This window comes from Panulirus ornatus, chromosome 6 (genome assembly GCF_036320965.1).
Source record: "Panulirus ornatus isolate Po-2019 chromosome 6, ASM3632096v1, whole genome shotgun sequence".
Lineage (NCBI taxonomy): Eukaryota > Metazoa > Arthropoda > Malacostraca > Decapoda > Palinuridae > Panulirus > Panulirus ornatus.
In genome coordinates, this window is record NC_092229.1 from 3,803,185 (window position 1) to 3,829,081 (window position 25,897).

A 25,897-nucleotide genomic window follows, 5' to 3' on the forward strand; every position below is an offset into this window, starting at 1 on the left:
GAATATAGCTAGATGTGGTAGAAAAATAATGAATGGCTAAGACCTGCCTTGCTTGCCATCTCATTTTTTAACAGAGTCACTGGATATGCTTGTACTTTGGGCATACTTTGTCCCTATAAGGTGGTATCTCTCTCCGTAGTTACTTGATATCTTCTGAACCATCGGCACGTAGTGCACGCTAAAGATCTGATGGCACCTGCAAGTGAGATGAGACAGCTCAGCAGTTTACAGAATGAGACCACTGCAGTTATGTCATGTATCTTTGTAGTGCATATGAATGGATTAAGATTTTCTCCAAAATCCAGGCAAAAGTGACTGGTCCGATACAACTATCCTGTCTTTGCTTGTTTGAAATCTTTGAAAATATATGACACAGCCTGAAGAAGCTTAGAAACTATGTCCCTATCCACTGGTCTCGTGATAACACTCAGGAGCTGAACCTGACTCAGTCTTATATTCTAAAGAATGATTCAGAAGAAAAACAGTACTCAAGATCAAAGCTGCTGGATTCATTCATTTGTAATTACATATGTAACCCCAGGACCCCTTTTACTGGGCTTTCGTAGCTTCAAGGCTACACTACAATCAGTAGTAGGGAAATGATCAACTCCTTTGGAGTGAAAAGTTTTTTGAGATTGTACTCCTTTTGGTCTACTGACAGTGGCACAACCTTGTGGAAGATGACTTTCCAGTCATGGGGTAATCTCATGCAAGTGGAGTCCAGTAACACCAGTCAGTTGTATGTGTTTACTACCATATCCCATGACTAGAGAGGACCTTGTCCATGGATGATGTCCTCTTTCACTACCCATAGTCTTTCTTACCTTGCATTTGGTCTTTAAACTGACAGCAGAGTGTATGCTTAACTTGAAAGTTCTGTACAAGAAAGAGGCTATCTTATTATGCATTTACATGGGTGATATTCATCTGTGTAAAAATTGCATTTTATTTTGATTGAATGACATGGATACAAATTATCACATACAAGTTTCAGAGAATGTTGACCTGTTTAATTGAGTTTATTGTTAACACAATTGTTGTGTCAAATTCTCAACTTCTTGGGTTTTGGTTATGCTGTAAATCGAGTTAGAATTTTGCCGCCGAGGTGAAGATTTGCATCAGGTGGGGGTGATACATTTTGAAATGTCTAATTTCCTATGCAACATCTGTACCCCAGGACTCCAGGGGATTATTGTTTTAGGACTCAAGAGGCAGGATATAAGCATATCTGGAGTCCAGGCAAGACTATTTCTTTTATACCATAGAGGCTATGTAATTCTTAAAGAATTTTTCATAACTCAGGTAACTGAATTTCCTATAACTTCAGTCTCAGCAGTTACTGTGATTTACATAGTTTTATGGTGATTTTTGTGTTGGGCTTCTCCTTTATCTTAACTTCATAATACTGGCTGTATTTGAAAGTTATTGCTAGGGTAGACTTATGCAAACTGCTGCTCTGCTTGTGTTGCATGTTTATCTAGCCAAGAAACTATGCATTTTCCCAATGTACATTGTTCATATTATATCACCTGGTTAAAAAGCCAATTTTTATTTTGGAACTTTTTTTTATTTCTCTGTGTTGCATGGTATACACAAGGGGATTATGTCCATTGTTATCCATTCGTTGTCCATCCGCCCATTATCTGTCCATATGTATATGTAGTCTTTTTGACCATCATGGGGAGTCACATCCTGGTTTAGTGAAGATGGTTTTGACCAAGTGTGTCAGATGTAAACATGAAATTATTTCCCAGTATCTGAAGAATTGATTAGCATGACAATTCCACTTCTTTTTTTTTCATTACACCCCTATAAAAAAATTTGACCTGGAATTTCATGTGTTTCAAAACTTCAATGAAATTCCACTTCTGCCCATGGAACATAATGCAGATTATTTTAAAATATTCCAAACAGTATGTTTACCCATTCGTATTTAACTCATGATAAATGCATTATAGTGACATTTGTTTATCTAATTAGCTAAAGTTTTAATGTTGTTTGCCTTTTAAGGCTGGCTGTGTTCAGAACCTAGGATTAGTACTTGTAAACCTGGAGATGGTAGTCGTATTATGCCATTGTTTTATCTTTCATGTGTTCAGTCTTTAATGACATTCGTCATCTTTCATCTTGCTTGTATTTCAACATAACCATGTATCTAATGTCAGTTTCAAGGTCAATTATATGCAAAAAAATAGTTATTTCACTAATTTTACGATCTAAATACATTACTTAATTTTTCATGGTTTCAAAATGATAGATCTAGATTACAGATGTAAATGTCACAATATGACAGCTAATATGAGGATTATACTCACTTATTGAGATGTGGATTTTGCACAAAATACTCTGTCGGCAAGTAGGATTGGGTTAGATTGAATGTTCTTCTTTGCTAATGTTCTACTAAGCTTGGTGGACAGTCAGTCCTTTTTATATATAACTGCCCAAGTGGCAAGAATCGACACTTAACTTTTTTGAGGGGATTGAATGTGGAATTAAGATATAAATTTTGTTTGCCTCTGCAGTGTTTATTTTAGTTCTATTACCCAAGTAAGTTTATAAATTTTGTTTGCCTCTGCAGTGTTTATTTCAGTTCTATTACCCAAGTAAGTTTCATTTTAGAACAAGGGTACTAAACATCCCACACACACTCAGTTCAGCCTGTCAGTTGCCTGGTGTATGCACAGGCCAACTTAAGCCTGTGTGGAATCGGTGTAATGGCTTTTGCATGCCATTAGCCTGGTTTCTGCTAGTTTAGGCACTACTTGAAAGTTTGGACTGTACAAACAGGCTCGTTTGTGTCCATATGGTAGTTTTGCGAGTCATGTTTAGTGCAGGGATTGTTTTCAGAGGAGAAGGTTGTTGCAAAGTCAGAGTGAATAGTGCGTGGGGAAGCCCAGTGTGCAGTTTAGAATGGCACATTTCAACTGACAGGGCAAATTGAACATGTGTGTGGGCTTTTAGAATGATATTACATTTACAAATCAAGTATAATTTGTGAACGGCACTGAAAGGATTTTTTTTTGGATGCTAAAAAGGCAAGATTGAATAATTAGCTGAATGCAAATTTACAATTTTGATGGCTGTGTACTGGGATGCGGTATGATTTTAACGCATATGTTGCAGAGGAATATTTTGGAATTTCTGTCATCTCCTGGCCATTTGCAGAATGCTCAAGTTCTAAAGATTTGTTTGTAGCAATAGACATTATATATTCCTATACCATGTTGGATAATCAAATAAAGAGTTTTAGTAGCCAATTTGGACTATATAGTCATTGGAGAACAGATTTTTCTATTAATATTTACAAGACTGATAATTTTAAGTATTTTTTGTATATGTTTATATCTCTAATGCCCGTTCCCTCTGGGAATTCCCATCGAAGGGATTGCCACGGCCAAAGAGTTTATGCTTATCCTTGTCCTTCCATGCTTCCCTTGCATACACCATTCCATGCATTCTTTCACCATTTCTCTCCCTCCAGTCCTCTTCTACTCTGTTTCTCGCACCAACTCTTTTACTAGTACTATCATTCACTTTACTTGTCAACTCTCTGTCTTGCATTCTTTCCATATGCCGAAACCATCTCAAAGTATTTTGCTTCATGTTCTAAATTCATTCCCTTTGCACTTCATGCCATACCACATTTCTTGTACACTTGCTCGTTTCCTTCATTCCATCTAGTCATACCACATGCTTCTCTCAAATAGCTCATTTTCACAGCTTAGATTCTTGACCTCTGTAACTCATTCCATATCCAAGTTTCAGCTTCATAGGTCAGGAGGACTATGTTCTCTCTTAATCCTTTCATCACTTTCACACTTACACCTCTACCAGTCATTATTTTTTAAGGAACCCAATGACTTCCATCCTGTACTGCCTTGTCCCCTATCTCTCCTTCCATCTTGCCAAACATTCCCAAGATAGCTCCCACATACTCAAATTCTGTCACCTCCTCCAGTCTTTCCAAGTCCATATGTAATAAAGGCTAGCACATTTTATTCTCACACTCTGTAGAGCTTTGCAAAATCAGACATGTTACTTTACTTTTACTCATATTTACCTTCAATTGCCTATGCTTGCACGCCTAATAAAACACATCTCCTGCAACTCCACTCTCAGCAAACAACACAGCTGTTTTCCAATAGGTTATTGTAATAAGTGTATAGCGTCAGCTTTTAATTATTAGTATTCATTCATCTTACTCTAGTAGAAAGTATATGTGAAAAGTAAACTGAAAAGATGTCCAGTTTTAATATGATGGCTCATTTTGCATGTGTGAATAAGTGTAGAATTCTCATAGCTTTTTGACTTTTTTGGAGTAATTGGCTGTGGACAAATATGACTGCATTTGTAGATAAGTATCTTTTACTTGGTATAATTATTTTTATAAATATAGGGTACATTTGTTTTGTCTTGGGCTAAGTTTCTCTCTCATTGTCATTACAAATGCTAGAAAAAAATCTTTAAAGTTCTGTGTTGATTGGTCATTAGATAAGAATTAAGCAATGGTAAATACTTTGAGAAAACTTGAGATATTGTTTTTTTTCCTGAAGACTGCAGAAACTCAACTTTGAAGTTTTGTACCCCTGACCAGGACAGTTTTGCATTTCCTGAGGGATCTTGGTATCTTGTTGGACTATGGACATTACTGGATTCTGCCCAAATGGTGTTACACCACAAGTGAAAAGTTTCCTTTGGCAAGGTTGCATCTTAGTGAACAAAAAGGATCAAAGTCTCGTAGAGGAACTGTCCACTCCAAATAACTCAAATCATTTTCTTGCTCCTGAATGAAGCAAATCCTTGAAGCTGCAAGAGCTTCATAAAAGGGTTCCTTATTTTTTATTTCAAAATTTTAGTGTATGATAAATGTAGACAGTTGGCAGGCAGCTGACGACCAGGGAGGTATATTACCAGTACTACCCATGTTGGTATCAGGAGGGTTAGTGACATCTGCCTAGTGACAGCACTTTAGTGGTTTTCAAGTTGCACTCCTCTGACCCAGGTAGCTGTCTATTCTTTCTGACTCACTAACATGTGGATTACTGACATTCTGTCCACAAACATACAATCTCTCCTTATCATATGTAGCACTTGACAACCCTCACTCATGCAGCTAATTCTTCATGACTAGATTTTCCTGTGGTGAGGACTATGCGCTCACCCTGTCTTTTGGCAAAATGGTAAGGGCAGTTGACAGAAGTAGTAGGTAGGAGCATTAGATTGTAGTAGTCATAAGGAATATTAGGTAGGAGCATTAGATGGTAGTAGCCATTAGGAATATTGGGTAGTAGCTAGTAAGTAGCAGGTAGGAGCATTAGATTGTAGTAGTCATTGGGAATATTAGGTAGGAGCATTAGATAGTAGTAGTCATTAGGAATATTAGATAGAAGCCTCTGCAAACACTGCACTAGACTTGCCTTCTGCCAGTAGCCTGCTAAGGTTGAGGCACTAAAGACAAAGAAATGACACTGGAGTTCTTTAGTTATGGAGGCTCTGTTGCCATGGCAACCCCTTTGAGGGAGTTCCAGTTGAAACAGGTGTCTCAGATATATAGATATTCCTCATTTTGTAGATCCCTAAGTATGTTTTCTATGTATTTTTCTCGAGAGTTGAGGACTTGTCTTCTTACATTCCATACATGCAAGATTTCTTTGGTAGGTGTATCACATGGTATTTGAAATAGAAAATTCCACAAGGTGAGGTATTTCACTTTATTGTTGAAGGGCGAGGCTGTTTAGGTTTCCTTCACAAGTTAGATTGCCATATCATATGTATTGAAGCAAATGGTCTTGATGATCTTTGTTTTTGAATTTAGTCAAAGGCATATCTGAAGTAGGTTTAATGTGATGACAATTTGCCAGCATAGCTTGAAGCTCATGATTTGGATACATGCTATGCACATTGGGGGTTTGTGTGGATTAAGTAAACTTTTTTCATTTCTGGTGGAACTGAAAAAGCAGTTCCTCTTTGAAGTTCTTTTTTTTACTATAGTTTGGATGCCTATTCACCAGAGATGTGTTATCCAGTTTTTTTGTGTTTTATGCCATTTTCCATGGTATGTGCAGTCACAGTTGAAGAATTGATCTTGGAAGGTAAGAGAATTCTGAGCATTCATTATTTTCTCTAGTATTTTTTAACTATGTATTTTATTGAGGGGTTCTTATAGATTGTGTGTTAGGGAATTGAGGAATCTGTACTGATGATTGGCTTTGTGGTAGTTTTTGAATTTTTTGTCAGTGCTACTAACTTCTCTCTTGATTCCTTCGAGTCTAGGTTTTTTTTTTTATGTTCCCATAGCTTTACACATGAGGCTTTTTCAAGTTAAAACCCATTTGATTTTATAATTTTGCCTAAAGCCATTTTGAGAAAGATTGTTGAACTTTTTGATGTAAGTATCTATTGTATGCTGTAAATATTTTAATATATTTTTAAATTTCTTCATCTTTTGAAGATTTGGAGATAAGCACTTTAATATTTTTGGAAAATTCTGTATGATTAATTGGAGTACTTAAGAAAAGGACACCATTGCCCACTGGCCTATGCCATGGTTATCTGCTGGTTGATATTCTAATACCACCCAGATTTCTGATGTAGTTAGATGAGGTCAGGCTACAACAATAAGTTGGCTCTTCTCATACTCTGCTTCCTCCGGGAAAAAGAATGTAAGAAAAATCATGCATTGCATAGAATTTTACTAGAATGAAGAGAAATACAAGTTGGCTGTTGTCGATTTACTATCATATGCTAGGAAAAGGAATCTATTGAGGAAGGCTGTCTTCATAGCCTAGAATGAAAGAAAATGTGTTCGTGTATATATGTATATAATTTTGTTTCTTCTGATAGGAAAATTTGTACATGAATTGTATACTGTATTTAGAAATGGATCAGACATACTGATCTTTAATTAAACTCATTTAATGTATGTAACTTTTTGTTTTCATGTGATTTTTAAGAGGAAATAGATGACTTGCAAAGTAAATGGCAACTTTAGCTATCCTTTTGGGGCTTAGATTTCAGTGTATCATTTTATCTTAATGCTCTGATGACAGCTTAGCATTTTCCATTTTAGTCTTTGGAAAGGTTTTGTTGATCTGAAGGCAACAGCTTAATGTCTGAATGAGTACCATCAGAGCCAAGAGAAAGCCAGTGACACATACTCATGCATTCAGAAACAAGTATAAAACTTCCACCCAATCATGTACCCACTGGCACATATAAGCTGGTGATGATCTCCGTGTCGGTAGAAAATCTACCAAACAAAAAGGAAAGGGAAGCTAAGGAAGTTGAAGCATGTTAGAAGGCTATTTAATGTGATGGACTTGCTAGAGTATATAATTCTAGTTAATCATGAGTCTTAAGGAAATGTTTTTTAAGAATCTTTAAAGAGTTTCACACCCGCAGAGTTTCATGAATTTGGAATGCAAGTGAGAACAATGCAGATCCCATACTATGAGGTTAAGCAAGAAATGTGATTAGAAAAGATGTAAAGAAGTACTCAAATTGCACAGGAATGATGGATGAATGGAATAGTGAAGGATGGAATAAAGTGTAAATGATTAGCCTGAAGGACTGAACTTATACATGATTATGTTTGTGGATGATGTCATGATCATGAGGAAAGCAATTGTGAGAAGTGCTTCATTTTATAAGGGTACCTCAACAAACTTCAATGTTTGTCTGACAGAAGGCTGATAAAAATTCAATGCGAGTATATGCAGAGATGTCAGGATGTGACACGGTGAAAGAACGTCTTGGTTTAGTCATCATCTGGTCAGAAATAAACCACAAATTACTTTATCACAGGGGATTTTCAAGAGTTGACAGAGTACCTAACTTTTCACTAGACATTCACTCCAGGAGATTTTTGAAGGAGACAGACTTGTCTGGTGGCAGATATTATTTTCATTTATAAGAACATAAGAAATGCCAAGCATGCTATTCACTATTTATATTATACCAAAGCTACTCTGTGCTACTAATGTTTGGTCACTGCACTTAAAGACTCAAAGATCTGACTGAGGAGACCCAGAGCTGGGCAATATAGTTTCTTAATATGAGAACCAGACGATTCCATTTCATAAACAACGTAGATTTTTTGCTTCAGAGATGTATGAACCATAATGATTCCATTGAAAAATAACCAGAAATAGTTCACTTCACTCATCAGTTATGCCACTTTTTTGTTTTATTCCAGCACTTGACCCATCAAAAATATGCACAAATAGTATAAACATCATGAGATTATTTCCTGGAGGGGGAAAACAGAAAAGCCTAGATGATATGAAAAATGAAGTTATCGTCTTTCACTTTTCTCTGGGAATGAGCCTCTTTGCACCATGTAACTCACGACAGGGGCCCATAAAAATTCATGATTATCCTCATATTCATCTGTATTGCTCCTTTCCATCAAATCTATTTCTTTTCTTCCTATGTCACCCTGTGCATATGTTTGTGGCAATCAGATGCAAAGGTGTCACTTACTGCTACAAGATATGCGCTTAAGAAAGGGTCCTGGGTCCTTCCACTATGATGTTTGATAGCTGTGAAATTTCTGGGAGTGAATTGTTAGTGTTGTCGACAAATATCTGGATAATGCTCATAGATGCCCCAGGATATTTGAAACAGTAAGAAACATTATCACATATGTATGAAAGTAGGACTTGCATCCCAAGTGTGCAACACAACCATTTTGAACTGAAAAAGGTTACATCTTAAAGAACTTTCCTGCAACTAGCCCTGGCACCATATCAAACTTCCACATGAAAACATTGGCCCAGTCATAATCCAAGCACTTCAGGCTGTTTAACAAAATCTTTAATGTCTGGAAATCTGCCAGTGTAGTACCTATCTTGAAACCCTCCAAGCCACTTCCCATTTCTCCTATCATCCCATATTACAACTGTCCTCAAAATCCAAAGTCCTGAAAAACTAATCCACAACAGAGTCAACCAAAATATCATACTCATCTACATAGTACTGCTTTACACCAAGTCACTGGATTACCAAACTGTGCATGGACTTCACAACATACTATGGATTGCTGTGAGCAACCACAACTCCCTTTATGCACAGAGCTAGTGACAGTAGTTATTAATAAAGCAATTGACAATGGCCACTGAAATGTCCACACACACAAGATATTTGAGCCCACTCTTGACAAAAATGACAAAATATGATTAACTACATAAATGCCTGCCAAGCCAGTCAGTCAGTCCCTCCAAAGTCTGCAGTGTGGTACCCTAAGGAGTACTTTCTCCAGCATACCAAGAACTGATCAAAGAGACAGGGTAAACTCCAATTCAGCCTGAATGACCAGAAAAAAATACTAATTTGCCATTAAAAAACAATACTTTAAAGAAACAAAAGTTCATGGGAAACAATGAAAATCATCTGGAATTAGTGAAAATGAAGTAGGAATGTGAAAAGGTATAAAAGCAAAGTTAAAAATAGTCTCAAGGAATTTTTTCAAATTGCAAGACGAAGGAAGTAAAGATACATTATGAGCACTAATAACTGGACATGAGGGCGTAAATGAGGTTGAAAGGGAAATATCCATCCCTCTAAATACAGGAAATTGAGAGTAATGATGTGCTAAAATACGAGAACCACATTAAGCCAAACAGATCAACTGGTTATGATAACCATGTCCCAAGATTCTTGAGGAAGGTTAGATAGTAAATCACATTTCCCATGTCAAAATATTTAACAAAAAACTATTGAAATGTAAGCTACGTAGAGAATGGAAACTAGCAAATGACACCCATATAAAAGAATGATTAGAAATATGCCTTAAATTACTGGTCATTAGGCATCATGTCAGTTTTAGGTTAAATGCTGGAAAAAGTAGCGAAACAAATCTCTAAAACTAGTCCTCATAACCTAGCCTGAAATTCTTGATGGAGCTCACGTGGTAACTGATATTCACCACAACTGAAATGTTAAACAAATCACTAACATAATGTAAGGTACCTAAAAGCTGGAAATTGGCAAATGTCAACCATACCTATAAAGAGAGGCAATAAGAACAGTGCCTTAGAGTACTACCCAGTTAGCCTCATATCAACTTTAGCTTAAATGACTGAAAATACAAGATAACTAAAATTTCCATTATTTCATGAAATGATATCTGATAATTATATAGCTTCTACAAATTTACTAGAATTTTTCAATTTCATCTATTACAACTGGGAATCTGAAATTTCATCATGTAATATGGTATACCTAGAGTTTCAAAAGATAGTAAGTAAAGTACCATATATGAGACTAGATTAGGAGATGAATTGTGTATATAGATTAGTGCTTAGCACACTGACAGAAAGTAGCATGTAGTTTTAAATGGTGAAGCCTCAGACTAGCAGAAAGTGACGAACAATGTGTTGGTTCTTAGCTTTATTCTTCTTTTTTTCTTCATACTTGTTCACAGTTTCCCACATTAGCATAACAGTGCCTGGAGCAGAGGAAGAAAAGGCCTCATTAATTCACATCCATTCTCTAGCTGTCATGTGAAATGCACCTAAACCCCAACCCCCATCCACAACCAGGCCCCACAGATCTTTCTGTGGTTCCATTGTCTGTTTCATATGTCCCTGGAACTTTAATTACAAAACATGAAATATGTCTGACTTTTTTTTAACACTGGGAAGACCACACCATGAATATGAAGTCCAGTTCTGGTCTCTAAAACTATTAAAAGAAAGAGGAAAAACTGGAACAAGTACAGAGATGGGTAAGAACAATGAGAAATATGTCACACAAAGTAAGGCTATGATTACAAATTATTTTTTCTCTTAAGAAGCATATACTTTAAGATTTTGAATAAGTTTGATGCAGATCGTAGTATTTTATCTGAAAAAAAAAAAGATATGACACAAGGAAACCTTATTTTATGTAGTAATAATTGTATTTCTTTTGCAGAGACTGTGTGTCATGTGTAACACCTATAAAGCAATAAAACCAACTCTAAATACAGATTTAATGGCCACATCCACTGTGTGATTAGTGAAACTCATTGTAACACACATCAGACTGCAACAAATATGTGGCACTTGTTTCTAAGTCCCAGGGATACTCTCTCAAGTAACTGTTGAGAAATTTTTTGGTAGCCACATGGTAAATCTAAATTTTGCAGTCAACAGATATAAATATTTGCTCAAAATACATCCAAATTTTACATCAAAAGGTTTATGGACCCCTGAATATTATTACTCTGCATAATTACAGGGATGCCTAGATGAACAATCAAGATATGTTCATATGTTCTTGGAGAAAGAACTTTCAACGAATGAGTAGTTAACATATATGGGGAAAACCATGGAAAGGTTTGTGATGCCTGGTTGCTATGGTTTTGGTGCAGTGCAAAACAGGTAAGTAATGGATGCGAATGACGAGGCTTCTTCTTCATCTGCTCCTGATGCTATCTTGCTAGTATGAGAAACAGCAAACTGTTATAAAAAAATGAAAAATATAATAATGATTAGTCCCCTATCCTTGGGAATATGGGAGAAAGAATACTGCCCACATATCTCTTGCATATCACAGAAGGCAAATAAGAAGGGAAGGACCAAGCTGTTGGAAATCCTTACCACTTGTGTAACTTTCCAAAAGACATAAGAAAGGAAGATTCTAAGCGAGGATATTTTTCACTTAAGGATGTCATCTGTTCTGGATGACACTTTGCCCACACATGAAACACTGAACATGTACGAAAAAATTTATTTATTTATTATACTTGACTGTCATTTCCCACATCAGTGAGGTAGTGCTAGGAAACAGACAAAGAATGACCCATCCACTCATTTTTTATTTCCATACACGTTTGCCATTTCCCACATCAGCGAGGTAGCGTTAAGAACAGAAGACTGAGCCTTAGAGGGAATATCCTCACTTGGCCCCCCTTCTCTACTCAATATACTGAAGACCATCCACTCACATGACATATATATATATATATATATATACATAAATGCTCTTACACATACATACATACATATACATTACATATACACATAAAGATACATACACAGACATATACATATATACACTTGTACATATTCATACTTGCGTACCTTCATCAATTCCTGGCGCTACCCCGCCCCACAGGAAACAACATTGCTACCCCCAGCTTCAGTGTGGTAGCGCCAAGAAAACAGACAAAAAAGACCACATTCATTCACACTTAGTCTCTAGCTGTCATGTGATTGACTGGAAACCACAGCTCCCTATCCACATCCAGGTCCCACAGACCTTTCCTTGTTTTACCCCAGACGTTTCACTTACCCTGGTTCAGTCCACTGACAGCACATCGACCACAGTATACCACATTGTTCCAATTCACTATTCCTTGCACGCCTTTCACCCTCCTGTATGTTCAGGCCCTGATCACTCAAAATCTTTTTCACTCCATCCTTCCTCCTCCAATTTGGTCTCTTGCTTCTTGTTCTCTTCATCAGTGCCACATATTTCCTCTTTGTCAACCTTTCCACACTCATTCAACAAACAGAATATATGTGTTAGAGGTGGAGGGAACAAGGAGAAGCGGGAAACCAAATTGGAGGTGGAAGATGGAGTAAAAAAGATTTTGAGCAATCGGGGTGAGAAGTAGGCAAGGAACAATGTGGTATACCTACAGGTTTTAGACTGTACATCACATGGGAGTAGGATAAGGCTGGCTCCAGTGGATCAACAAAGTCCTTGATGATATTTAAATTCCTCTAGCTACAGCCTTGTGGGAGATGACTTCTTGCATGTGATGTTACTACTTACATCCAAAGTTCATCAACAATAAGATTTTTCTTTGAATTTGTATTTGCTTTTCACTTTTGTAAAGCAGTCTCAGGAATAGCTAAGCCTTGGGGGTAAAAATCCTCATTTAGTTACTTTCTCTGTTCTTTCTGGAAAGTAATAATACGGGGGGGGGGGAATTTTCAGCCTCTCGGCTCCTGCCATTCTTAGTCACTTTCTACAACATGTATGAGTTACACGGGTAATAATCTTTCTCCTCTATCACCAGGGATAACTCAAATAATAATAATAATGATAACAATAATGATGATAATGAAATGATAATAATAATAATAATAATAATAATAATAATAATAATAATAATAATAATAACAATGTGGTTTCGGTGCATTCACGTGACAGTTAAGAGACTAAGTGTGAACAAATGTGGCCTCTGTTGTCTTTTCCTAGCGCTACCTAGTGCACGCAGGGGGGAGGGGGGAGCCATTTCATGTGTGGTGGGTTGGCAATGGGAATGGATGAAGGCAGCAAGTATGAATAGGTACATGTGTATGTTTGTATATGTATGTATACGTTGAAATGTATAGGTATGTGTATGTGGGTGGGTTGGGCCATTCTTTCGTCTGTTTCCTTGTGCTACCTTGCTAAAGCAAGAGACAGCAACACAGTATAATAAATAAATATAATCAATAACAGTAACAATAATGATAATACTGATGCTACTACTACTATTACTGCTACTACTAACAATGATTATAATTCAATTTTTGTTGATGCTGCCACACTAAGGTGGGAGAGACCAATGGGTATGGAAAAATATTACTATACAACACCAAAACCCCTTTCAAGAGCTCTTGCATCTCTGAGGCTGCACTCCTAGTAGGACTGGGAAATGCTGGACTCTTTTGGAGTGAGGAAGTCCTTGATGAGACTGTATTCTTTTTGTCCATATAGCCTTGCCGAAGGCAACTTCTTGCTTGTGGTATTATCGTTATGCAATCCAAGACTCCTTTTATGTGGCTCATACTTGATGCAAGAGCAGGGAGATGTTAGATTCCTTTCGAGCAAGAAGGTCCTAGATGAGACCACTTTTTACCATCAATGACAAGAATACAACTTTACCACTCTTACAAGTGGAAATACATATTAATGAAGCATTTGACTCTGTCCCCCAGCACCACAAAGACTTCATCTCCAAAATCCTAAACTCTGCAAAGGGGTGCACAAGGGGGTAGTCCTCACTCTCTACCCCATTTCAGTCTATTCATGCATGATCTCCAATCACCTCCAGCAGATTGAGATATGAAAGTCCATTCATGAGTAGAGTACCTCTGAATTATGTTACAACACCATCATACTGCTCAATCAAAAATATACATGCAACATTATGTAACACAGAACACAATCATGAAAAACATCATGTACAATGACTGTGTCCTAACAGAAATCTGCTGTCACCCTCTTAACCTCAGACAGACATGAATTCACTTTACATCATTCCATAACCCTGATTAGTAAGCTGCTTATATTCAACAGGACCCCATCCATGTTGGGCATCACATACAACACACACACATTTCCTCCCAACCCTACACACATCTATGTGTCTAGTATATGTTAAGTGTACTGTATGTGTGCAAATGAAGCCAATCTTCAGTTTCTGCTGCTACCTCACCGAAGTGGGAAAATATTACAAAGAGTGAGATGAATATAATATGATTTAGGAATTTTATTTTCTAGCAAGAGAATATCATTTAGATGCTTTTCCTGCATTTTCAACAGGGCGGAGTCGTGCAGGACATCTGCGCGAGCGAAGAACAGCGCAGCAACATCGTGCTGAGCCGAGGCATCAGTGAATAGATATCCGAACCACTTTATTATTACGATGCTTGCTTCCAATTAAATTAGTAATCACATAGGGTAATGAATGCCTTATCTAGATGAACTTTTATATTCATGGACATGGTTATGTTGGTGCTATGATCAAGGATGTTCAGTGCAAGTGTGCGCCATTAGAAGTAGTACTTACTTGGTATTTATTATACTAAGCATCATTCATAAACTGTTTGTGGATTCATTGATGCCATTATTGCATTAATACGAGAGAAAAAAGTACAAGCAAAAGTCTACCAGTGTGCAGAAATTTTTTTTTCATTTTTCAATTTTCATACCTTCATGAAAATTCCCACATAATGTACATGTCTAGTTTAAGAACAGTCTGACATATGTGTCTCACTTCAGCTTTATTTGGTTACCTCATTTACTGGGTTCTTAACCATGCTTTCCTCCAAAGTACAGAAACTGTGCATTGTAACTCAGAATATCATGTATGGTTCATCCACATATGGATTTAGTCTCAAAAATTTACCGATATATAGTGCGATATCAATGGAATCATGTTTCCTGAATTTCATTTACATATATAAATAAGATTATATGAAGTACTTCAGATGGAGGAATGCATTTTGTTGAAAGCAAATATCAATGCCTTTCAAGAGATTAATGAAAATCAGTTGTTACAATTTTAGAGGCTGTATAAACGTATTGCCTTTTTCTGTTGTGATGTATCCAGTAAAACAAGTTATTACTCTTATCCTTATTTTACAGACAACTGTCAAAGATTTTTGGATTTTAAAACATGCATACGTAAATTGCCACATGTATATTGAAAAAACAAATTTACAAATCCAAGTAGATTTTATCATGATTAATTCAAAGTAATTTTAGATACTTTTTGATTTAATAAAATATCAAAGAAAACCCCTCACCAAGGGAAGACACATTCTTGCTAACTTTTTGAATTTATGTCAGATAATACTCATATGTATATCAAGTAAAAATGCATTTCAAAGAAATGGATGTTTTTATGAAATTATACTTATATTTAGGGCTTCTGCAGTGCTCAGGCAGCTGGCTGCTTCCACAAGCTAGGATCACAAGTTGAAAGTGTGGTGATGTATGTTTGTATAAGTGCAGAGAGACCCCTTCATGAAAGAGTCCTAGAACTGTGTGATTTATATATTTTTTTTTCATGATTGCTCTTTCCTTTGTTAGGGAGGTAGCACCCGGAACAGACAAAGAAAGGGTGCATTCACTCACATTCACTTTCTAGATGTCACATTCACTCTATAGATGTCATGTGTAATGCACCAAAACCATATATATAATGCTGCCTCCCTAATGCAGAAAAATGGTGGATGGGTATGAAAAAATATTAGCATCAGGAATAGAAAAAGTAACAGCCTCATTTGATCTCATCCAATTCACTCTCTAGCTGTCATGCATAATGCACCAAAACCAGAGCCCAGTGTACACAACCAGGTCCCAACGACAGCAAGTTGTCTCCTCTGTACCAAATTGCTCCAGTTTGCTCTGTCTCTTCCGTGCCTCACACCCTCCTGCATATTCTGTCATCAAATGTTCAAAGCATCTTTGGCTCCATTTTGCTTATTTGAGGGTACATTACAAGTGAAAAGTCACCTTAGGAGAGGTTGTATAATCAGTTGACAAGAGTACAGTCTTATCAAAGAACTCACTTAAAAGAAGTCTATCCTGTCCTTGCTACAGAAAATAATGCAACCTTGGAGCTCAGGAGCCACTGAAAAAGGAATGCTAGGTTATACCAGGACTCTTTCTGAAAGGGTTCCTGGTGTCTAAATGTGTGTGGATGTAACCAAGATGAGAAAAAAGGAGAGATAGGTAGTATGTTTGAGGAAAGGAACCTGGATGCTTTGGCCGAGTGAAACGAAGCTCAAGGGTAAAGGGGAAGAGTGGATTGGGATTGTCTTGGGAGTAAAGTCAGGGGTTAGTGAGAGGACAAGAGCAAGGGAAGGAGTAGCACTACTCCTGAAACAGGAGTGGTGGGAGTATGTGATAGAGTGTAAGAAAATAAACTCTAGATTGATATGGGTAAAACTGAAAGTGGATGGAGAGAGATGGGTGATTATTGGTGCATATGCACCTGGGCATGAGAAGAAAGATCATGAGGCAAGTGTTTTGGGAGCAGCTGATTCAATCCATTGACAGCACGTTGACCCCGGCATACCACATCATTCCAAGTCACTATTCCTTGCATGCCTTTCACCCTCCTGCATGTTCAGGCCCAGATCACTCAAAATCTTTTTTACTCAATCCTTCCACCTCCAATTTGGTCTCCCACTTCTCGTTCCCTCCACCTCTGACACATATATCCTCTTTGTCAATCTTTCCTCACTCATTCTCTCCATGTGACCAAATCATTTCAATATACACCCTCCTCTGCTTTCTCAACCACAATCTTTACATTACCACACATCTCTCTTGCCTTTTCATTACTTACTCAATCAAACCACCTCACACCACATACTGTCCTCAAACATCTCATTTCCATCACATCCACCCTCCTCCACACAACCCTATCTGTAGCCCATGTCTCACAACCATACAACATTGTTGGAACCACAATTCCTTCAAACATACCCATTTTTGCTTTCAGAGATAATGATCTCACCTTCAACGCACTCTTCAATGCTCCCAGAACTTTCGCCCCCTCCCCCACCCTGTGACTCGCTTCCACTTCCATGGTTCCATCCGCTGCCAAATCCACTCCCAGATATCTAAAACACTTCTTTTCCTCCAGTTTTTCTCCATTCAAACTTACCTCTCAATTGACTTGTCCCTCAACCCTACAATACCTAATAACCTTGCTCTTATTTACATTTACTCTCAGCTTTCTTCTTTCACACACTTTACCAAAGTCAGTCACCAGCTTCTGCAGTTTCTGAATTAGCCACCAATGCTGTATCATCAGCGAACAACAACTGACTTGCTTCCCAAGTCCTCTCATCCACAACAGACTGCATACTTGCCCCTCTCTCCAAAACTCTTGCATTCACCTCCTTAACAACCCCGTCCATAAACAAATTAAACAACCATGGAAACATCACGCACCCCTGCCGCAAACCGACATTCACCAAGAACCAATCACTTTCCTCTCTTCCTACTTGTACACATGCCTTACATCCTCAATAAAAACTTTTCACTGCTTCTTGCAACTTGCCTTCCACACCATATACTCTTAATACCTTCCACAGAGCATCTCTATCAACTCTATCATATGCCTTCTCCAGATCCATAAATGCCACATACAAATCCATTTGTTTTTCTAAGTATTTCTCAAGTGCATTCTTCAAAGCAAACACCTGATCCACACATCCTCTACCACTTTTGAAACCACACTGCTCTTCCCCAATTTAATGCTCTGTACATGCCTTCACCCTCTCAATCAATACCCTCCCATATGATTTCCCAGGAATACTCAACAAACATATACCACCGTAATTTGAACACTCACCTATATCCCCTTTGCCTTTGTACAATGGCACTATGCACCGCCAATCCTCAGACACTTCACCATGAGCCATACATACATTGAATATCCTCACCAACCAGTCAACACATTCACCCCCTTTTTTAATAAATTCTACTGCAATACCATCTAAACCCACCGCCTTGCCAGCTTTCATCTTCTGCAAAGCTTTCACTACCTCCTGTGTTTACCATATTCTCCATGACCCTCTCACTTCACACACCACCTCAACCAAAACACCCTATATCTGCCACTCTATCATCTAAAACATTCAATATATAATATATATATATATATATATTTTTTTTTTTTTTTACTTTGTCGCTGTCTCCTGCGTTTGCGAGGTAGCGCAAGGAAACAGACGAAAGAAATGGCCCAACCCCCCCCATACACATGTATATACATACGTCCACACACGCAAATATACATACCTACACAGCTTTCCATGGTTTACCCCAGACGCTTCACATGCCCTGCTTCAATCCACTGACAGCACGTCAACCCCGGTATACCACATCGCTCCAATTCACTCTATTCCTTGCCCTCCTTTCACCCTCCTGCATGTTCAGGCCCCGATCACACAAAATCTTTTTCACTCCATCTTTCCACCTCCAATTTGGTCTCCCTCTTCTCCTTGTTCCCTCCACCTCCGACACATATATCCTCTTGGTCAATCTTTCCTCACTCATCCTCTCCATGTGCCCAAACCACTTCAAAACACCCTCTTCTGCTCTCTCAACCATGCTCTTTTTATTTCCACACATCCTCTTACCCTTACGTTACTCACTCGATCAAACCACCTCACACCACACATTGTCCTCAAACATCTCATTTCCAGCACATCCATCCTCCTGCGCACCACTCTATCCATAGCCCACGCCTCGCAACCATACAACATTGTTGGAACCACTATTCCTTCAAACATACCCATTTTTGCTTTCCGAGATAATGTTCTCGACTTCCACAAATTCTTCAAGGCTCCCAGGATTTTCACCCCCTCCCCCACCCTATGATCCACTTCCGCTTCCATGGTTCCATCCGCTGCCAGATCCACTCCCAGATATCTAAAACACTTCTCTTCCTCCAGTTTTTCTCCATTCAAACTCACCTCCCAATTGACTTGACCCTCAACCCTACTGTACCTAATAACCTTGCTCTTATTCACATTTACTCTTAACTTTCTTCTTCCACACACTTTTCCAAACTCAGTCACCAGCTTCTGCAGTTTCTCAACATGAATCAGCCACCAGCGCTGTATCATCAGCGAACAACAACTGACTCACTTCCCAAGCTCTCTCATCCCCAACAGACTTCATACTTGCCCCTCTTTCCATATATATATATATTTCTTTTTCTTTCTTTCAAACTATTCGCCATTTCCCGCGTTAGCGAGGTAGTGTTAAGAACAGAGAACTGGGCCTTTGAGGGAATATCCTCACCTGGCCCCCTTCTCTGTTCCTTCTTTTGGAAAATTAAGAAAAAAAAATAATGAGAGGGGAGGACTTCCAGCCTCCCACTCCCTCCCCTTTTAGTCGCCTTCTACGACACGCAGGGAATACGTGGGAAGTATTCTTTCTCCCCTATCCCCAGGGATAATATATATATATATATATATATATATATATATGTTATTGAACCAGGGCATGTGAAGAAGGGGCCTGGATGTGGAAAGGGATCTGTGGTTTCAGTGCATTACACACGACAGCTAGAGACTGTGAACAAATGTGGCCTTTGTCTTTTCCTAGCACTACCTCGCAGGTGTGCTATTTCATGTGTGGCAGGGTGACGACGGGAATAGATGAAAGCAGCAAGTATGAATATGTACATGTGTATATATGTATATGTGTGTATGTATATGTATGTATATGTTGAAATGTATAGGTATGTATATGTGCATGTGTGGGCATTTATGTATATACATGTGTATGTGGGTGGGTTGGGCCATTCTTTTGTCTGTTTCCTTGCGCTACCTCGCTGACGAGGGAGACAGTGATTAAGTATAATAAAAAAAAATCTATTCCTGGTGCTGCCTCGGTGAAGCAGGGAATAGCGATGCTGTTTTCCTGTGGGGCGGGGTAGCAACAGGAATGGACGAAGGCAAGCAAGTATGAATATATATGTGTATGTATGTAATGTCTGCATATGTGTATGTATATGTATGCATATGCTGATATGTATATGCATGTATATGTGCATATGTGGGTATTTACACACATATTTGTGTATACAAGTGGATGGGCCATTCTTCATCTGTTTCTTGGTGCTACCTCGCTGATGCGGGAAACAGTGATTATGTATAATAATGATAATAAAAATGTATATGCAATACACTGAGAAACAAGGATCTTTATGTGGCATTTATGGATCTGAAGAAAGCATATGATAAGGCTGACAGAGATGCTCAGTGAAAGTTGCTATGAATATATGATGGAGAGGAAAGCTATTAGAAACAGTAAGGAGATTTTTAAGTGATTAAGCCATATGTGCGAGTAGGTAGAGAGAAAGGCAGTGGTTCAAGGTGAAGGTGGGTCTGCAGCAGGGGTTATGTGTGATATCACTGTGGCTATTCAATCTGTTTATGGATAGGATGATGAGGGAGGTGAATGCAAGGGACTTTGAGTGAGGAGCAGGTATGCAGTCTGTTGGAGGTAGAGTTAATGTGAGCAAATGAGGACATTTTAAAACTGCTACATCTCAAATATATTTTAAACTAAAGTATTACTTCTGTCATTAGTAACTGTCATGCTTCCCCTTTAAGTTTAATTTATCAAACTTGATCACCGTTATCTGCATCAGCAAGGTAATGCCAGGAAACAGGCAAAGAACAACCCATCCTTTCATATACACACGTTTTGAAATGGTTTGGTCACAAGAAGAGAACGAGTGAGGAAAGATTGACCAAGAGGATATATGTGTCAGAGGTGGAGGGAACTAGATAAGTGGGAGACCAAATTGGAGATGGAAAGAAGGAGTGAAAAAGATTTTGAGTGATTGGGGCCTGAACATGCAGGAGGGTGAAAGCCGTGCAAGGAATAGAGTGAATTGGAACGATGTGGTATACCAGGGTCGACATGCTGTCAATGGATTGAACCAGGGCATGTGAAGTGTCTGGGGTAAACCATGGAAAGTTGTGTGGGGCCTGGATGTGGAAAGGGAGCTGTGGTTTCGGTGCATTATTACATGACAGCTAGAGACTGAGTGTGAACGAATGTGGCCTTTGTTGTCTTTACCTAGTGCTACCTCGCACACATGAGGGGGGTGGGATTGATATTTCATGTGTGGCGGGGTGGCGATGGGAATGAATAAAGGCAGACAGTATGAATTATGTACATGCGTATATATGTATATGTCTGTGTGTGTATATATATGTATACGTTGAGATGTATAGGTATATATATTTGTGTGTGTGGGCGTGTATGTATATACATGTATATGTGGGTGGGTTGGGCCATTCTTTCCTCTGTTTCCTTGCGCAACCTCACTAACGCGGGAGACAGCAACAAAGCAAAATAAGAAAAAAATAATATATATATATATATATATATATATATATATATATATATATATATATATATATATATATATAAACGCCCATATACGCACATACACATACATATACATACACATGTACAGACATGCACACATGTACATATTCATGCTTGCCTTCATCCACTGCCTGTGCCACCCCCACCCCACAGGAAACAGCATTGTCACCCCCTGCATAAGTGAGATAGTGCCAGGTAAATAGACAAAAAAAGGGCCACATTTCTTCACACTCGGTAATTGGCGAAGAGTTTGTGTTTGAAAGAGAGAAATTTGCTTCTCTGATTTACAGAACCGCTTTATTTTTTTAAGTATATTACTACGTAATGATATAATGTGCATAATGTTTGAAAATTTTCTTAACTGCTAACATGTTTTGTACTTTGTATATTTATTCTGATACACAGTATCAGTAATTGTAAATGTCTGAAATATTAATGATGGTAACAGAAATTTTTTTGTTTTGATAAAATTAATATGAATAGTTTGATTATTTTCTTCATAACTGCTGCTGGCTGATCTTATCTCATACATCAGTATGTTGATACTTATGAGGGGTTGAACTTATACCTGTTGCATACGTAATAATGATCTCAAGATCCTTACAAACTTTATTGGAAATTTCTTTTTGATAAATAATGATAAACTGTTACATCTAGATACTATGTCACTTAAACCACTGTGTTTTTGACTATGGCTAATTTAGTAAAGAAGACTGTAAGGTAGATCTTACTTACTGATGTATATAACTTTCTGAATTGCAGTTAAACATGCATCTTATGGAATAGTTCACTATGCATGGAGCACTATTACACATATAGAATGCAATATGAAAACTATTCTGAAGTATCATTTTTTTAGTTATATACAACACATTCAGTTCGGTGGATGCTGTCTTAATGCTGTAGTGTGTGATGTGATGGGTTTGCAGCTATGGCCAGATCAAAGATTTTGCAATATTCTCACTTAATTGGTTCAATTTAGTCTAGGTTAGGTAGTTAGATTAGGATGGATTGGGGTAGGTGGTTAGGTTGGTTCTAAGGATGTAAAAATATAAGAAAAGCAAAATAGGCCAACTTCATACATTATATTTCCAAAAACCTCCACCTAATGGCCAAGTGTCAGGAATAGGACTGCAAATACTCACAATGTTGCCATCCAGTATTTTATTCTGCCACTGTTTGTTAGCAATATGGAGTTGTACTATGTTCTCTTGAATTACAATATTAGTTTTATTTATCACTATATGAAGAATTAGAAAAGCTTGATATGCTCCTGTTAGTGTTACTTTTTTTTTGTTTCTAACTTGCTGTCTGTGTTACCGTGACAGTAAGACATTAATTTTTGGTAAATCCTCCACTCAAATAAGACAGCAACCAGTCCCTGCCATAGTCATAGAATGATTTACATGTACTTAATAGCTAGAAACTGAAGCAACAAATGATAATATTCTCATCTATATGCAATATTTCTGGGCCCATTACAATGAGGTGAACTATTCCTTTAAGTATGTCATTGAATTATCAGCTTAGTTATGAGAAGATTTCAAAATTTCTGAATGGTATTAATGATGTGCTTTTAGAATCTACAGTTTTAATTGGCTTAAGTAGTCAGATATATTCTTGTAATAAAATTGTGATAAGTGATTATTTTTTCTTATTCCTGAACTTTAGTGTCAAAGTAGAAATGAAACAGTTATACATAGAAATGAGTGATTCAAGGTTAAATTTGATTGAAGGAAAATTAAATGCTCGTACAAATATTTCTACCCAAAACATGCTTCCTATACTGGAAGATGTGTACCTGTCCAAACTTCCATTTTCTCTTTTTCCATCGTTACTCTTCTGATGTAAATGACGCTGCTATTAAAGAGATCAAAACCATTTGTTCAGTTTTTCAATTTATTATATTTCACTGTTTATTTCATATTCATACAAAAACATTTCTTCCACATCTCCAAAAATTATAAACGGATTCAACATGTCACAGTGAACACTTGTTCTTCAATTGTTAAGTACTCTCCTGACAGATACATGACCAAACTTTGATTTAATGTCTCACCCAGTGGACATGGCTGGCTTCTTGTGCAATGCATGAGCCACATGGTAGGGGATCCTAGGGTAGAAAAGAAAACAAGCAAACAGTGAGGGACGTGGATAGTAAATTGGTAACACCAAGAGATAGAAAGAATATTTTGAAAGACTGTTGAATGTGCAAGATGGCAGGCAGGTGGATGTGGTGTGTTTGGGAAGAGGTGGCAAGTGGAGTGAGAATGTAATGGTGAAAAAGAATGGTCACAAAAATCTCGCTTAAGATAAAAAAAATGTTAAAGTGATGAGGGGATGGTCTGCACTTTAGTTTCTAGAGAAACTGGATGACACTGTCAATAATTGTTTGTCTGGCTGTTTGACAGTTATATGTCCCAAGGCAAAGTTCAGAGAACTGGCAAAATCCATTCATAGTGTCATTATATAAGGGCATGGGGGACGAAAATGGATTAAACAGAGAGGTATAATTTTGTCGGGAATACTTGGTGAAGTTATGGGAAATTTGCGATTGTGAAGGTGGTAATATGGTCACTGCATCCGATAGGGAATGATAGATGTGGCCTTTGGAGTGATAGAAGTTGTCTGGCTCTGGTGTTTGTTTAAAAGAATGTGTGTAAGAATTATTCGAGTCTTTTTTTTTATGGAAGCTTTAGCCACAGACAAAAGTGCACATCACTGCTGGGCCTTAACTAAAATATAGAAAGAATTATGAAAGGGAAAAAGAAGAGACAAAAGAAAGCATTTACAGATTTTGGAGAAAGTGTAAGTTTGAATGATGAAGACCTAGAGGAAGATCGTGTTTGAGACCCCAGAGCGCATGGAAACTCAGGAGCTGAAGAAAGAGTGACTTGACCTCTCCCAAATAATCCAAGCCAGGCTAAAGGTTCTGTCCAACACTTAAGGTTAATAACTGGAAACTGGGATTTACGAACTACCTAACTATCTGTCGAACTTGAAATTCTGTTTGGCCAAGCCTAACATCGGTCTCCGTGCTCGTTGGACCGAACGGTTAACGAGAACTGTAGATTAGCTACTGGTATTTTGACTCCACCCACAGTAGACAGAGCAATGAGAACAAGGACCTAACACTATATATTTCCGTGAATTTAAGTATAGGTCGTACATCATTCATATTTACATGAAGTACAAACAAAGACCTACATAAATACCGTCCCACTAACATCTCGGAAGGAGATTTGATAATTTCATTAGAATTGCGGAAATGTGTCCTCCCAAAATAGGCAATGCTGTTATCCATCATGTTTAACAGAAGACAACTCAACCTCAGCCAAGTTAAGCATACTCGGTCAGAACACCGATTTCGATTCCTGCATCTTGGTTATGCTATAGTCTTAGTTTCTAAGCTAATGTTATATATAAATGTAGTCATATCACCTATATAAGAATTAAGCATAATCTTATAAGAGATTTGCCAAGTGGCCCTTAATTTTTCGAAGTATGACTGACCCCGAAAAACCTGCTTTCATTGCAAATTAGGAAAACAGCCTAAATCGGAGGATAAAGCTCAATTCACATTACGATAAATGCCGAGTTTTGTATCATCTTTTACTAACGACTGACCAGAACCAAGTGAAGCACGTTTTGAAAACAAAAAAGTTCTCTACTAAAAAAAAAAAACTGACAAAACCGGATGAAGAATTGAGCGAAAAGTGAAATTATGAAAATGACGGCCACATCACGAGAAAAAATACAGCAAACCGTCACTAAGAATGAATCAGGTGCTCACAGAGACAACGTTTGCCAAGTATAGTTCACTCGTTCCGAAGCTTCGGATCAGATCAGGTGTTTCACAAGAATTTCGAGCGTCATCCTCAATTCCAGGTCACACCAAGGGGCTAATGACAAAATCCTGCGGTTGAAATAGATTCGAAGACAGACCATGACATGCTTAGAACCGAGATTAACTACTAGCTATAAACTTCGTCCTTACCCAGACCCATAACACATATAAACGAACCTGGACTGTGAATTATCGATCTAGACGACCAATATAGAAACAGTTGGTTTTCGTGGACTGAAAACTTTTTAAGAAATGCCAAATCACCACTAACCCTACCAATTACGAGTTAGTTGAAGTGTGTCCTTTAGGGCGCAGCTAACACTTCTGCCACTTCTGGCGTTGGGTGAAGCTGCACTCTATCTTGACTCTACCACTGAAATGAGTATAACCTCACGGATCACATGGTCACAGTTCACT

At 37.9% G+C, this 25,897-nt stretch overlaps 1 protein-coding gene and 1 long non-coding RNA gene across 11 annotated transcripts in view; one reads left to right on the top strand and one right to left on the bottom strand.

The window, feature by feature from the left end:
• Nucleotides 1–23,277, top strand: part of LOC139749008 (heparan sulfate 2-O-sulfotransferase 1-like) — a 47,827-nt gene extending 24,550 nt beyond the window's left edge. For all 10 annotated transcript variants that reach the window (XM_071662383.1, XM_071662385.1, XM_071662384.1 and 7 more), the window contains one exon: nucleotides 14,524–23,277. In XM_071662383.1, the coding sequence (XP_071518484.1) occupies nucleotides 14,524–14,597 (74 nt within the window). In that variant the 3' untranslated portion in view covers nucleotides 14,598–23,277. The remainder of the gene's footprint in view (nucleotides 1–14,523) is intronic.
• On the bottom strand, nucleotides 1,682–25,897 carry LOC139749010 (uncharacterized). The gene is made up of 2 exons (XR_011712863.1): nucleotides 25,757–25,897; nucleotides 1,682–11,441 (listed from the first exon to the last, which is right to left on the bottom strand). It is a non-coding gene; the product is annotated as an uncharacterized lncRNA (long non-coding RNA).